General features: G+C 32.8%; 2 protein-coding genes across 4 annotated transcripts; both read left to right on the top strand.

The window, feature by feature from the left end:
- The first annotated feature begins 768 nt into the window (after positions 1-768).
- Positions 769-6692, top strand: LOC111023939 ((1S)-1-hydroxy-luvungin A synthase CYP88A37). Of its 2 annotated transcripts, XR_015791187.1 has the most exons (9): positions 769-1140; positions 2324-2801; positions 3221-3487; positions 3575-3664; positions 4205-4283; positions 4608-4714; positions 4819-4940; positions 5773-6327; positions 6598-6692. XR_015791187.1 is itself a non-coding variant. In XM_088124695.1 (8 exons), exons 1-8 carry the CDS (start codon positions 899-901, stop codon positions 5300-5302), a joined length of 1485 nt encoding a protein of 494 aa, XP_087980821.1. In that variant the 5' UTR covers positions 776-898; the 3' UTR covers positions 5303-5439. The 2 variants fall into 2 exon arrangements, 1 of the variants encoding a protein (XP_087980821.1); XM_088124695.1 differs by lacking the exons at positions 5773-6327; positions 6598-6692 and adding an exon at positions 5203-5439 and having other exon boundaries at positions 776-1140.
- A 35-nt stretch (positions 6693-6727) lies between these two features.
- Positions 6728-14441, top strand: LOC111023928 ((1S)-1-hydroxy-luvungin A synthase CYP88A37). 2 transcript variants are annotated; one of them, XM_088124696.1, is made up of 9 exons: positions 6728-6748; positions 9847-9981; positions 10062-10539; positions 12011-12277; positions 12369-12458; positions 12929-13007; positions 13175-13281; positions 13556-13677; positions 14207-14441. In XM_088124696.1, the coding sequence occupies exons 2-9, from the start codon at positions 9887-9889 to the stop codon at positions 14304-14306; spliced, it is 1338 nt and encodes a 445-aa protein (XP_087980822.1). In that variant the 5' UTR covers positions 6728-6748; positions 9847-9886; the 3' UTR covers positions 14307-14441. The 2 variants fall into 2 exon arrangements, with proteins under 2 accessions (XP_087980822.1, XP_022157134.1); XM_022301442.2 differs by lacking the exon at positions 6728-6748 and having other exon boundaries at positions 7680-9981.
- Positions 14442-14714: the final 273 nt, after the last annotated feature.

Raw genomic sequence — 14714 nt, forward strand, 5'->3', positions numbered from 1 at the left:
TCGTTAGTTGCTTTGTTTTGTTTTCTACGAGCAGCATTTAGGGTGAGATTACCACCTCTTAAATCTGGACTTAAATATAGAGTAGGGATTTCCTATATTCTAATCTACTTAAATATCTCCTTTTTTTTTTCTTAATCGACTTAAAATACCATATCCTATGCTTACTTTAAATTCCAGGTGAGCTCGGGTCAAGTTTTTAATATAATAGTCAAGAATCTTGAAAAATTCCAGAACAATCAATACCAAGAATCTAAGTAGGGAAGAAAATCAAAATGTATAAATAAATGAGAATTACCTGAAACCATTAGATAGATTGACCATGATCTGCAAAAAGTTGTGGTTTGTGGTCTTTCTCAAATATGCAATAGAGACAAAATATAAGCAATACTCTCTGTTTGATGGGAAACATGAGGCTCAAGAAACATAGTGTATTGGAGACCATAATCATATATTTATAGGTTAATCCTAGAGTTTCTCATAATGGACTAATTTCTACTCAGCAAGTCACATCACTCAACGGAAATCACTCATATGCTTCATAAATAGCTCAAATATAAATTACTCTTTAATTTGTTATCAACATATAAACTAATTATTAAATTAATTCCAATAAAGAATTTCATTTAATTAGTCTTAGAAGGACGAAATCATTAAATAGATTGTATAGAACAATGGATGAACAAATTCTATAAATTATCAAACAAGACACAATCTTTAATGCGACGTCATTTTGAGAGATGTTTAGAAGTTTTTTTTACCACATAACATGTTTTTCACGACGAAAGAGTAGAAATAATTGTGGATGGGTGGATACTGTGACACTGCTTTGTAAGCCACTAGAATCTCCAATAAATAGTGCTTCTCTTAGTCTTTAGGGATTCAACACAAGTGCAAAAAGATGGAACTTTTGAGCAATTTTGGGGCCATTTTGGGAGCTCTTTTAGGGTTATACATCCTTGTCTTTGGATTCCTAAGGAAATTCAACGACATATGGTATCGTTTTAAGTTGGGAAAGAATGTTTACAATGCCCTCCCTCCCGGTGATATGGGATGGCCTCTTGTTGGTTCCTCTCTATCGTTCTACCAAGCATTTAAAATCGGTGGCGACCCTAACGCTGTTATGGATAATCTCATTTCTAGGTACGTCTCTCTTTGACTTCTTTCTTTTTATGGATAAGATTGTAAATGAAATGATTAGAATTCTAAATCTAACTATTTGTTGCTTTAATAGTGATTCTATTAAATCTCAACAAATTACTGAACCCGTTTAGAATCACTTCTAAAAGGCAGGGCTATGAAAGAAATTAATGTATCATAGAAAAACAAAGTTAATTGTTCAAGATAATGAAAGCTACGGCTTGGCGGCCGGCGGCCGGCGGCTGCCGCTGGTTTTTCTTAAGCGGCTGAGCATGCTTTTTTATTTTTATTTTTATTTTTTTTTAATTTTTTTGTTCATTATGCGGTTGTATTAATTTTTTTTTTTTTTTAAAAGTCAAGATGTTGGTCGGTTGTAAAATTTTGGAAGAAAATACCTCTATAAGTTATGTCAACTTAACTCAAAACTTTTTTAATTTGGTCATAAATTTTAATAACTATTACAAAGTTACCACTCTAATTTTTTATATTTTTTTTTTTCTAATACGTAAAAAAAACTCTAAAAACTTAACACTTTAATGAAAATTCAATTTTGCACAAAATTAAATTTAATTAATGTACAAAATCGACTATAGAATAACTCCTTAAAACCTTATAAACTTGAATGTATGTCAAGACTTTGAAGGTATGTCAATACATTAAAAGTCTGTCAACCATTTTTCAAATGAAAATCTATTAGAAGGTACAAATTTCTACTTTTTAAATTTAAAGGTGTAATTTGCAAAAATAGCTACTTGTTGGAGTCTCACAACGAAACAGAGCAATTAGAATTATGAACAATTAATTAAATTTGTAATTTGTAAGCTTTTTAGTTTAGCAGCAATTTTATAAAATTAAAACTTTCCTGAAGTTATTTCCTTCCTAATTACCAAGAAATAAGATAGAGTACGTCATAAGAATATTAACATATAATTCAATATCTATAACCTTTCGATTTAAGTTATTGAACTCAGCTGTTATAATTTAACGTGGTTGAGGTTGTGTGTTTGAATACATGTAATGTCATTTCCTTTTTAATTACAAATACTTATGCTTACTAAATTACTAAATGTTCCTTAAGCCTATTAAATTTAAGTTGTTTTTCAAGTATATGTGTCAATTAATCCTAAGCTAGGTTCATGTTAACTTTAACATACATATTTAAATACATGTTTGTTCCTGATGACAGATTTGGAAGAGTTAGGATGTACAAAAGTCACCTGTACGGTTTTCCAGTAATCATCGTGACAGATCCAGAAGTATGCCGACGCATATACTTAGACGACGAACATTTCAAGTTGAACTATCCAAAGTCAGTGAAACTATTACAAGCAGATGGTTCACTATTGAAGGTCGACTACAAAATTGTGCATCGCTTGATGGCAGCTCCGATAAACGGTGTCGAGGCGTTGTCTCGGTATGTCGAGTTCATCGAAGATGCGGTGGTGGAGGGTTTGGAGGAATGGGGCAGCATGAAAGGCCCAGTGCCGTTGCTTCATGAATTCAAACGCCTCACCTTCAAGATCATTATAGGGGTTTTCTTGGGGCCTGTTTTCACTGATTCTGAAGTAGCAGAACTTGAGAGTTTGTACGCAGAGATCGGACCAGCAATCATGTCCATTTTCCCTTATAACTTGCCAGGATTCAGTTACCGTCGAGCACTCAAAGTACATCATCCATTAACTCTACCCCTCATAAATAATCTACATATTATATATAGTTAATAGTAATTACTTATCTACTATCAATATTCACGAGGTTTCATCAGTAATTACTTATCTACTATCAATATTCATGAGGTTTCATCTCAAAATCTAGAAGGGAATATACCATTGTGGAGATACCTTAGATATCTGGGATACCGTTGTCCTTAACAATTGATATTAAAGTCCTCACCGCTTTGCTTTTGGTTCCACCCAAAAGGCGTCGTACCAATGGAAATAATTGTATTCTCTTATATACCATGAATCATTCTCTTTTTTCTACCCAATGTAAGGTTTTGTTTGCGCTCTCTTTACAAATCCAATAAAGCTAATTTATCCTATTTTAATGTGGGATTCTTAATATGTAACATGTATTTTTGCAGGCAAGGATCAAGGTGGAAAATATCGTCCGACCCGTGATACAAAATAGAAAAAAGGCATTAGAAAACAATGTAGATTTGGAAGAGACATGTCAATTGGACGCAGTGATTAAGGCAACGGATAAGAATGGGGAGAGAGTATTCAATGACAACGCAATTATTTGCATGCTACTTGGACTGCTATATGCTGGTTATCATACCTCAGCTCATGGTGCTCAGTGGACAATGGTTCATGTTTCAGAAAACCCAGATGTCTACCAAAAGGCCAAGGTCTCATCATTTGATCTCCCAAATTAAACACTTGATAATATAATATAATTAACAAGTTGCTCATGATTTGGTGATGGTTTTTTACAGGAAGAGCAAGAGATGATCATCAAGCAAAGACCACCTAATCAAAAAGGATTGAATTTTAAGGAAATTAAACAAATGAAGTACACCGCAAAGGTACACATGCTTGTTCATATCATATGTAACGTTGATGTACATCTTCGGTTCATATGTAATTGTAAAAATATTTCTTTGAAACTAAATTTCAATATATCTGAAAGAATTTGGGAAGGGCGATAATTAGAGTACGTCGGATCGGATATGCCAATAAATATTCAAAAAAGTTAGTTGAGTAGGTAGGTAGTAGAAATTAAGAAGTATGTTTTAAAGGTGTATAGAAGATTATTTCTCATAGTCGATGGTATGAATCTTGAGAAGATATGATTAGGATAAAAAAGTTTGAGTCAAACTAGATGACAACGATCTCAAAAAATATTCAATCAAATAAAACATAACATGAGATAGATTAGTAGTTTGGTACCTCTTCAAATGCATCTAAAATGATGTTTTGACCATCCGTTAAAGCTTGAATTAAGAGTTTGGTAACAAATAAGAAGAGCTAAACATCTCATTCCATCTTTATTACTTTTATTTGAGTGAAATATATACCATTCAACTTTTATTATTACTTTTTTAATTATCAATTTTTGTTTTCAGATCATCAATGAAGTATTAAGACTCAATAACATTGTGTTCACAAATTTTCGCATGGCAACCAAAGACGTAAATGTCAATGGTAAGTGATTCTATTTATGCCATTATTATCATTTATATATGGAAAATACTTTGCTCCTTAACGGTGAGAGACCTCACAACCATTAAAAAATTGACAACTCATTCATTTTTATAAAAAAAAATTACTGTTTTTACATTTCTCCATCTTCATGGTCAAATATTTAAGGATGGTAACGACAAGATTGCTCCTCACCATTAAGGAGCCAACATTAACTATTGAATTATTGTATATATAATTAGCTCACTGTCAGATTGAATTAATTATTTACTCATTGATAATAATTTTTTTTTAATTACTGTTTTCTTTCTTCTTTACTTATCATAGGTTATACTATACCAAAAGGATGGATTGCAGCAATGTGGATTAGAGGCGTACACATGGACGATAAAATATATGAAAATCCATTGGAATTTAATCCTTCAAGATGGGATGTAAGTCTTAAGATCCCATTCAATATATATATGAATTCATTTATTTGAAAATTATGTCTGCTTCAGTGATGTTTAATTTTCTGTTTTTGTAAATGATTGTGCAGAACTATACTCCAAAACCAGGAGAGTATATCCCATTTGGAATTGGAAGCAGGTTTTGCCCTGGAAATGAACTTGCAAAGCTTGAAATGACCGTTTTGCTTCACCATTTTCTTCTGGGCTACAGGTGAGTTTCTTTCCATCAATTTTTTGGTGAATTTAATAGAAGATAATTGATTGATTGATGTAGTTGTTCTTTTGATTACGATGTTGTGTCGTGTTCAAATTGTGATAGCAAAAATGAGATTGAAAATAGAGATCAAAGTGGTCACTTAGGGGAACGTTTTGATAGTAGTGAACTAAAATGAATCAAAGAAAATAGTATTTAAACCTTAAATAGTTGATATAATAAGGTCATAGCATGACAATTTCTAATATTTGTGTTGTAGATGGGAAAGAGTGAATCGAAAAGCTCTAGTCAGCAACATCCCAATTCCCGCGCTTGTTGACGAATGTCTCACCAACATAACTAAGCTCCCAAGTTATTAGTAGTTGTTATGAGAGATTTATGTTTTGCATTTGGATCTATAATCTAGAATGAAGCATCTGTTTTCACTAGCTACTTTCCTATGTTATTATGTCAATTAGTTGATGATAATAAAATTCATGTTACTTTGTGTTGTTTATCAAGTTTGGTATATTTCTTAAATATGGTTGTTTTAACCCTATATACAAAGTTTCATACCTATAATATTTATGGTTAATGTTAATCCAACCATTACCATATTTATTTATGATTAATTGAAAGGATCTAAACATGTGCTACTATTAAGAGATGTCCAGAACTTTGATTAGCTAAGACTTATATAAAATAGTAAAAAAATGCTATCTATTATGGGAAGACGAAACTAGACCCGACAAGCGAACAATATCATAGGTCAAAGGCTTAAAGTATGATCAGATCTAGGGCGTGATCAGGTCCAAGGCCTAAACCATGACTAGATCTAGGGTGTGACTAGGTCCGGGGCACAACAAGGTCTCGACCGACCAGGTGTAGAAACCAAGAAGGGAAGCAGAGTCCGACAACACGGAGGACAAACAGCCTAGATTTGTCGAAGTCGATCTAGGGTCAACATCGACAACGAGTTGACGTCGGCCGAGAACTCTGGAGAGATCTCTCCAAAGGTTCAAAGGTAAGCCTGAACCTGCCCAGTCTTGGTGAAATCCCATAAAGGGCAAAACAACTCCTTAATTCGACATCTGACGCATGAAGTGCTCAAGCCCAGACGGCTAGATTTTCTAAAGGTATGAAGATTCGACCTCTATAAATATAACGGAAGGCTGAACCCTAAAGGTACGCTAAATAACTCTACTCTCAATATTCAACAACTTTCAATTCTAACTTAAGCATCAGAGTCTATGTGACTAGCACCACACCGGTGTAAGTATTATTTGTTTTGCAGGTAAACATTTGTTCCCGTTTCATTATTAATTGCTGCAAATTTGGTGGAATCTCGAAGAACGACTTAAATTCTGCATCAACGCTACCCTTTTATGCTGGGTAGGACAAAACGGTAAATGAAATAGACAAGTATATATCATTGCAACCTAAGCAAAAATGTCATCACAACAGATTAACTATTTAAACAAAGGTCTGCATATAATTAACTAACGTCAATAACGATTATACATGAAAAGAAATGCATGCTTTTTTGAATCGTATTAAAGTAGTTGATCAACTCATACTATGGTTCCAACTTTCCAAACACAAATTTTATTATGTTATTTATTGTAGACCATGGATTAAACTCTCATCTGTTAATTTTTTTATCTTCCATATGCAGCAATCAGCCTCCTTCAATTAGTAATGAAGACAAAATCAGGAGAGTAAAGGTAGAGAGAGATTCACACTCACGAGGCACTGTTTACAAAGGTTCCAGCTCTAATTTCTCCTCAAAATCTCAGAGTAATCTCGTATTTTCTCTAATTCTAGAAGTGAGTATTTACATGTTTACAGATCATACATGGCTCTTTTTGCAGTTTTGCACTTTTTGCAGCCACCTATCCCTCCCTCATCTTGCCTCCTTCCCCATTGCTTCGTCTCCCTCCCCTCCATCTTTCGTCTGCACTTTCCTCCGATCGTCTCCCTCCTTCTCTCGTCTGCCCCTCGCCTTTCGATCATCTTCCTACCTCTCTCACCTAACCCTTGCCCTCCGATGATCTCCCCCCCCCTCCCTCCCTCGTCTTTCTCCCCTTCTCGACTTGATCCAAGTCAATCGGTGTATACACTCCTAGGGAGAATGTCAATTTTTATACCAAATTTGGTAGGATGCATCAATTTTTATCCTAAACTTTGAATTTCATCGATTGTATCTTAAATTTTGATAATGTTGTAGTCACCTCCACTTTAAAAAAAATATTTTAATTTTTAACTTATGATAATTTTTTTTTTTAACTACAATTCTTCTTCTAAGTTTTCGTTTAAAGAATTATTGAAAAAAGTATTTTCGTGAACGTCTAATGAATTATAAAACATATATTTAGTATGAAATTGATATATACTTCAAATAAAAACGGCACTTAAATTGATTTTCTATTTTTCCAAATTTGTAAGTCTTGACATAGAGTTATTTAATAGTTAATTTTGTGTCTTAATCAAATTTTAATTTAATGTAAATTTTGATTTAAATTAAACTAATTAGTTTTTGAGCCTTATACACTATTAATCTATGTTAAAATTTGTGGATGAATTGGTAAAAATTGAATGAGAAAAAAAAAAAAAAAAAGAAGTTACAACATTTATCTAAATTTACACCAAGTTTATAGTAAAAAATATATTCTTTTTTGTGGAAAGATATTATAGTTTTAAAAATCTTTTTAAAATATATAATATTAATAAAATAACATTAAAAAAAAAGTGTCATTCACGGGATAGGGTTTTGAGTTGTGTGCTTTAAGATTTTTGTGGGCCTCTTTAAATTTTTTTAATTTTTTTATTAATCTATTGTGTTCTCCATAGTCCATAACATGCTTTTCACGACGAAAGAATAGTTAAAAGAAAACACTGTCAATGGGGAGATTGATTAGGCTTTAATTAATTTTCAGCCTCTTTTCTTTTTCTTATGAATTCCTTTTTCAATGTAGTTTCGTTTTCTTTCTAAAGTTCATATGGACAACGTTTCTTTTCATGTAGGACATTAATTGACTCAACTATTTGAGTTTTGGCTGTATTTCTAAACTCTAATTCTCAACTTGCAGTGAGAGCTAACTCTTCTTAATATTCTAGATAATCAGTCCATAAAATTTAATGACTATATATCACTCCCTGAGACAGAGTTTAGCTACACGTTAAACAAAAAAAAAAGAATTATATCTATGAGTGTCGGGGCCAACTTGGGTTGGGCGCACCACGATTAATCTCATGGGATAACTGCTTGATCCTACTTCATTTGGTCGCCAAGGAAAAGTATAGGTAGGTGGTTATCATGAGGTTTGAACTCATATTCCCTTTAAATCTTTTTTATTTACTTTAGCCCCTTTCGACCAATGAGCCAAGTTCCGTAGCAAGCTCCTCACTTAAGTTCTATAGCTAAAAATATTAAAATAAAAACAATAAACTTCCAACTCAAGTTCGATAGCAAAACTAGAAAAAGCAGGAGAAATGAGGAAACTAATTATTTTATGTTGATTGACCGTCCCTAAGCCAATTTCTATGACGCAGAGTCTTGAAAATCTCTTCTCTAAGTTCCTTGTGTAAGACCCCCACATTGAAAAGATAACGGACCTAATAAGGGTTTATAATAGATATAGGTTACTCCTCTCATTGTCAATTGGTTTTGAGATGGAAACCTATGAATATTTATATAGTATCAAAGCCCAAAAACTCAAACGAGTATCTGATCCAAAAATGCGATCCAATCAAAATTGGTGAACTCAAAAGAGATGTCATCTTGAAAGTGTATGTTAAAATTCCCACATTAGAAAATTAAGGGATGTAACAAGGATTTATAATAGAGACATGGACTACTCCTATTATCAAATGAGCATCCCATTAAAAATGGGATCCAACCAAGATTGGAGAATCCTTGAAGGAGCATGTTAAAGATCACACATTGAAAAGATACGGTACCTGACAAAGTTTTATAATAGATATATTGGTGCGATAATGTCATGATGTCATTAGTGAGTATCATGGAGCTAGTAATAACAAAACAAAACGGGGGAAGAAAAACTTCTTTCTGACTTTGCGCTTCAAGCCCCATGACACTATTTCAAGAATCTTGGCGTTGTTGTCTAGGGCCTCCTCTAACTCAAACATTTGGACTGTGAGGGTACAACTCTCTGCCATTAGTTCAAGGTTTTCATATAGTGCCCTTTTTCAAAGTGGCCTCTCGACTACCAGCCTGAGTTGCATGGACTAGAACTTTCCTTTCAATGCCTACATTGCCTCCCGAAACACAAATACGCAGTGCTTCTCTGAACTAGCAACGTTACGATAAGAAGGGGAAGATGGAGAAGACATCCTATCTTCTCCATTTCGCTCCCCATTCGTGGAAGGATCATACCTGTAAGAAGAGTGGTTAGCACCTTCAAAAGACATTTTGGACACTATGAAATCTAAATCTTAGAGACAAAAAGCAAATAGAAACCCATTACAAACCTCATATATGTTTTTTACTTTGTTCCCTATTCCTTATTACTTCTAAAATATACAATAGATTAAAGAATCTTATTAAAATATATATAATACTAAGTATGGAATCATGTGCCGGCTGAGGTCCTAAAATATTGTTTCAAGGTTTCTTAAACCACCGTTCAAAAAATGGACTATTTTTCCCCCTTTTCTTTGTCTTTTTTTTCCTCCCTTTTTTGTTCATCTACATTTTCTTGTGGAGGCCATGCTTTTCACGACGGAATGAATTGCCATCTATTAGCACTATAAATACTACTCCTAGCTTCTTTGATTCGCCAACAAGTCCATAGAAAATGGAAATACTGAACAATTTTTGGGCTCTCTTGGGAGCTTCTATAGGGCTATATTTCTTTGTATTTGGATTCCTAAGGAACTTCAATGAGCTATGGTACTTTCTCAGGTTGGGAGGCAAGATCTACAATGCCCTCCCTCCCGGCCACATGGGTTGGCCTCTTCTCGGCTCCTCTCTGTCGTTCTACAAAGCATTTAAAATCGGCGGCGACCCCAATTCCATCATCAACCATCTCGTTTCCCGGTATCCATCTCTCCCGATCTCGATCCGAGAATATGAATAAATGACTAAATCAAACACCATTTCTTTCCCTGTTTTGACAGATACGGAAGAGTTAGGATGTACAAAAGCCACCTCTACGGGAGCCCGGTGATTATCGTGACAGATCCAGAAGTGTGCCGACGTGTATACTTAGACGACGAGCGCTTCAAGCTGAGCTATCCAAAGTCAGTGAACATATTGCAAGGCGATCGTTCACTGCTGAAGATAGACTACAAAATAGTGCACAGGCTGATGGCAGCTCCCATAAATGGGAGCGAGGCGTTGTCCAAGTATATGGGGTTCATTGAGGAAGCCGTGGTGAAGGGGCTGGAGGAATGGGGCAGCGTGAAGGGGCCGGTGGAGCTGCTCCTTGAATTCAAACGCCTCACATTCAAAGTGATTACAGGGGTTTTTTTGGGGCCTGCTTTCACAGACTCCGAAATTGCTCAGCTTGAGAATTTGTATGCAGAGATTGGGCTCGCAATCTTGTCCATTTTCCCTTATGACTTGCCTGGATTTAGTTACCGCCGAGCTCTCAAGGTACGCCTAATTTCTTGTCGTTGCTCTATTCTTCTTGTTTTTTGGGTGTGCTCTGCTTGGCGACTGGTGAGACCGTGAGAATCCACAGTTTATTGTTGTTTTCTTCCCAGATTTCAATTTCAATATTGACCCTTAGCTAGTTCAATTTTTTGATTAGAGATCGATTTTTTTTTATCATTTTCTTCTTGATAAAAGAAAATAATAAATGAAAATCTGTTTTGTAGGTTGTAGCTAGGAGAAAATTGGATGGGCAAGGAGACAAATACCGAACTCAAATCAATTTTGTCTTTGTCAAAATCATTTCAAATTAGAAAATTGATTAGTTTTAAAATCACTTAAACTGAGATGATAATTTTAACAAATCAACTGTATTAAAATATTTTTTTCTAAAATCATTAATTTTACTATCCCTTCAAACACACTTTAAATTTGTTTTCTAGTATAAGATTTGAGTATATATATATATATATATATATATATATATATATATATCTATTTTTTTCAGTACAGTTCAATGATCTTTTTCATATCAAACATGAAAATATATACATGTACTTTTTACCCCTTAATTAGTCGGTTGGAATCTTCCCACCACCTACCATTTTGATAATTGTTATTTTTTTATTTTAAAAAATAATATCGAATATATAGATAGGAATGATTAAGCATAGATGAAAAGTTTATTCGATTGAGTGGGTATCAATCGATTGATTTAAAAGATGCTGTCGATTTTCTACTTTGAAAAATTAATTTGTCCGACATTTGACTCATCTAATTTAAAAGTAAATTTTTTTGCAACTAAATATAATAGAGTAAAAAATGCAGCATAAAATTAATGTAAACTATAAATTAAAAAAGAAAAAGAAAAACTGCTAAAGCAAACTGACTCGCCAATCGATTTGTTTGAGAAAAATTTAAAAAAAAAAAACAAATTTAGGAATCAACAAGCCCACTTCATTCAACCCAGATTCACGTGATTGTTGATTTCTCTCACCCACGTGGCGGTTCTATATCCACTCATCTTTTTTTTTCTTTTTCTTTTTAATACTCTCTTTTCATCTCTCCCACGCGACCCGCCTGTTATATAATAAATATATATATATATATTATATTAGTTTTAAATTTTACTTTTCGAAATTTTTTTATTAATATATTTTAAACTTATTGTCACATACGTTTACATTTTAATATTCATATGTAGTGTATAGATAATTGCACTAAAGTAATATATTATATTATTTCTGTTTACGTAGTTTAAGAAATTTTTCTTTAATTGAGAAATTATTAACAAAACAAAAATAATGAATGGAAGATAATTCTTTTCAAATTTCCCTTTGGAAATCCCACATCCATCAACATGTGAAAATACATAGATTCGAATCTCGAACCTTTTGATCGAGGATATACATGCATTAACTATACTCTCGTTTGGATAAGTCGGTGGTTGAGTTATATACCTATATTTTTGTAGGCGAGGAGTAAGGTAGAAAATATAGTCCGACCTGTGATAGAAAGGAGGAGAAGAATATTAGAAGAGAACGAAGAATTAGAAGAGACATGTCAAATGGACGCAGTAATTAAGGCCACAGATAAGAATGGGGAGAAAATATTCAATGACAATGCAATTTTTTGCATGCTTCTTGGACTTCTATATGCTGGTTATCATACCTCAGCTCATGGTGCTCAATGGACAATGGTTCATGTTTCAGAAAACCCGGATGTCTACCAAAAGGCCAAGGTCTCATAATTTGGTCTCCCAAATTAATTAAACACTTGATAATCATATATATTGACAAGTTGCTCATGAATTGGTGATGGTTTTTTTACAGGAAGAACAAGAGATGATCATCAAGCAAAGACCCTCTACACAAAAGGGATTGAATTTTAAAGAAATTAAACAAATGAAGTACGCCACAAAGGTATGTGTTTGATCGTATATATAAATATATAATATGTTGGACCTCCCGTTCTTATACCATCTTAAACATGGATAAACTACTGAAAAATCTAAAAGTTTAAATTCATAAGTTAGGATAAATTTAATTCATCTATGGATATTCAATGGTTGACATAGAAATGGCTGAAAAAGTATAGGGTTGAAAAGAAAGGTGTGTTATTAAATATCATTTAGTGTGTTAATAAAAGATTACCAAAATTGGTCAATACGCAGAGCGAAGACTTTTAGAATTAAGCAATTACTTTTTGCAGAGGAAGTACATAAATGTGTTTGAGAAAATAAAATTACCATAAGTAGTTAAGTCGGCCCGTTTTGAAGATATGAAATATGAATTACTGTAATATGAAGTAAGTTATCTTTTTTCGAGGTTGGAAAGGCAGAAATGGAAGAACATCTATTAAAGGTTTTTTTTTCTTCAACAATTGTTTTCAGGTCATTAATGAGATGCTAAGATTGAATAACATTGTTTTTACAACTTTCCGCGTGGCAACCACAGATGTAAATGTCAATGGTAAGTGATTTGATTTTTCCATTATTGTCATTTATATACTTTTTCTTTTGTTTAATAAATATGGGGTGGGGATCTAGGTCAATAGTTTTTTTTTTTTTTGTAAGTAATTCATAATTAGCTAATATTAATGATTTACTCTACTATCTTTCTTCTGTATTTTGTTGTAGGTTATATTATACCAAAAGGATGGGCTGTACCAATATGGAATAGAGGCGTCCATATGGATCCTGAAATATATCAAAATCCATTGGAATTTGATCCTTCAAGATGGGATGTATGTTTTAAGATCTCAATCAATTCATTTTATTTATTATTATTTTCTTTTTAAGTTAATCTTATAAATCTTTATATTTTTTTTGTTTTGGTTTTTCCATTTTAAGGTAATTTTGATAATTCCAAAAAGGGTTTTATATGTGAATTATAAAATTAAGAAAAAATGCCAGTAAATGAGTATGAATTTATAAGCATATATAAAAATAATGATGATGGTTATAGAACGGGATTTTAATATTAACATTTGTATTTTATTTTTGTAAATTATTGTGCAGAACTATGTTCCAAAACCAGGGGAGTTTATCCCATTTGGATTGGGAAGTAGGTATTGTCCTGGAAATGAACTTGCAAGACTTGAAATTTGCATTTTGCTTCACCATTTTCTCCTTGGCTACAGGTGAGTTTCTCGACGACGTATGTAATTTGAATTTTGTTTCTTGTTTATCGATTTGAAAACTATTTTTGAGTTATGTAAACGAAAATAATTCTTATAACAACATTTTTATGTTTTTAATATTTTTAATATTTTAGATTTAGAACTTTAAAAGCGTAATTACATAAAAAAAATAAAGATAAAAACTTCGATAGATATTATAGTTTTTTTTATTTGAATCTCTTATTTAAAATTTTTTTATTTTAGATCGGCAGTAAAATGCATGCTTAATTTTTTAATAGAATTTAAATAGCTTTTGCTTTTGTCCTTATACAAATGACAGCTAAGACATGAGAAAACTTGTCTTAACAAAATCATGATTAGATTTAATTTAATAACAATGGAAAGAGAATACCTCTGATTAAAATGAATGTGTTGCAAGAAGGGGATTATATTTAATTAACTTGTAGTTTTTTTTATAAATAAATTAGTAACCTTTAAATGTCTGATATAAATAGGTTGTGCATAACAATTTCTAATATTTGTGTTGTAGATGGGAAAGAGTCAATCCAAAAGCTCCACTCAGCAACATTCCTGTTCCTGCACCGGTTGACAATTGTCTCACCAAAATAACTAAACTCCAAAGTTATTAGTTGTTTCCGTTGGAGATTTATATTTTGGATTCGAATTTACGATCTAGAATGAAACACGAACTTATTTTTTACTACTCAACTATGTTATGTCAAGTTGATGACAATAAATTTATGTTTGTTCGTGTTGTTTTTTAAGTTTGGAGTATGTTTTAAACACGGTTGTTGTTTTAGGGTGTATTTGGAAGTAGTGGTAGAATTAGTGATTTTTAAAAAAGAGATTTAAAGATGTTAATGCTGATTTCCAATGTCGGAGGGAGCTAACGTGGATGAGTAGTTGAGGTGCTCACAAGTGAAACCTGCACAAGGAACAAACATTCCGACGTCTAAGTCAGTGTGAGCGCAAAGTCTTAAGTCGTTCTCAGATAGAATTGCTTACCTGGTTAATGGAGGGAGTGTCCCTTTTATAGG

The sequence above is a fragment of the Momordica charantia genome (assembly GCF_013281855.1).
Source record: "Momordica charantia cultivar OHB3-1 chromosome 6 unlocalized genomic scaffold, Mcharantia_2.0 BLBB01000006.1, whole genome shotgun sequence".
In the NCBI taxonomy this organism is placed as follows: Eukaryota; Viridiplantae; Streptophyta; class Magnoliopsida; order Cucurbitales; family Cucurbitaceae; genus Momordica; species Momordica charantia.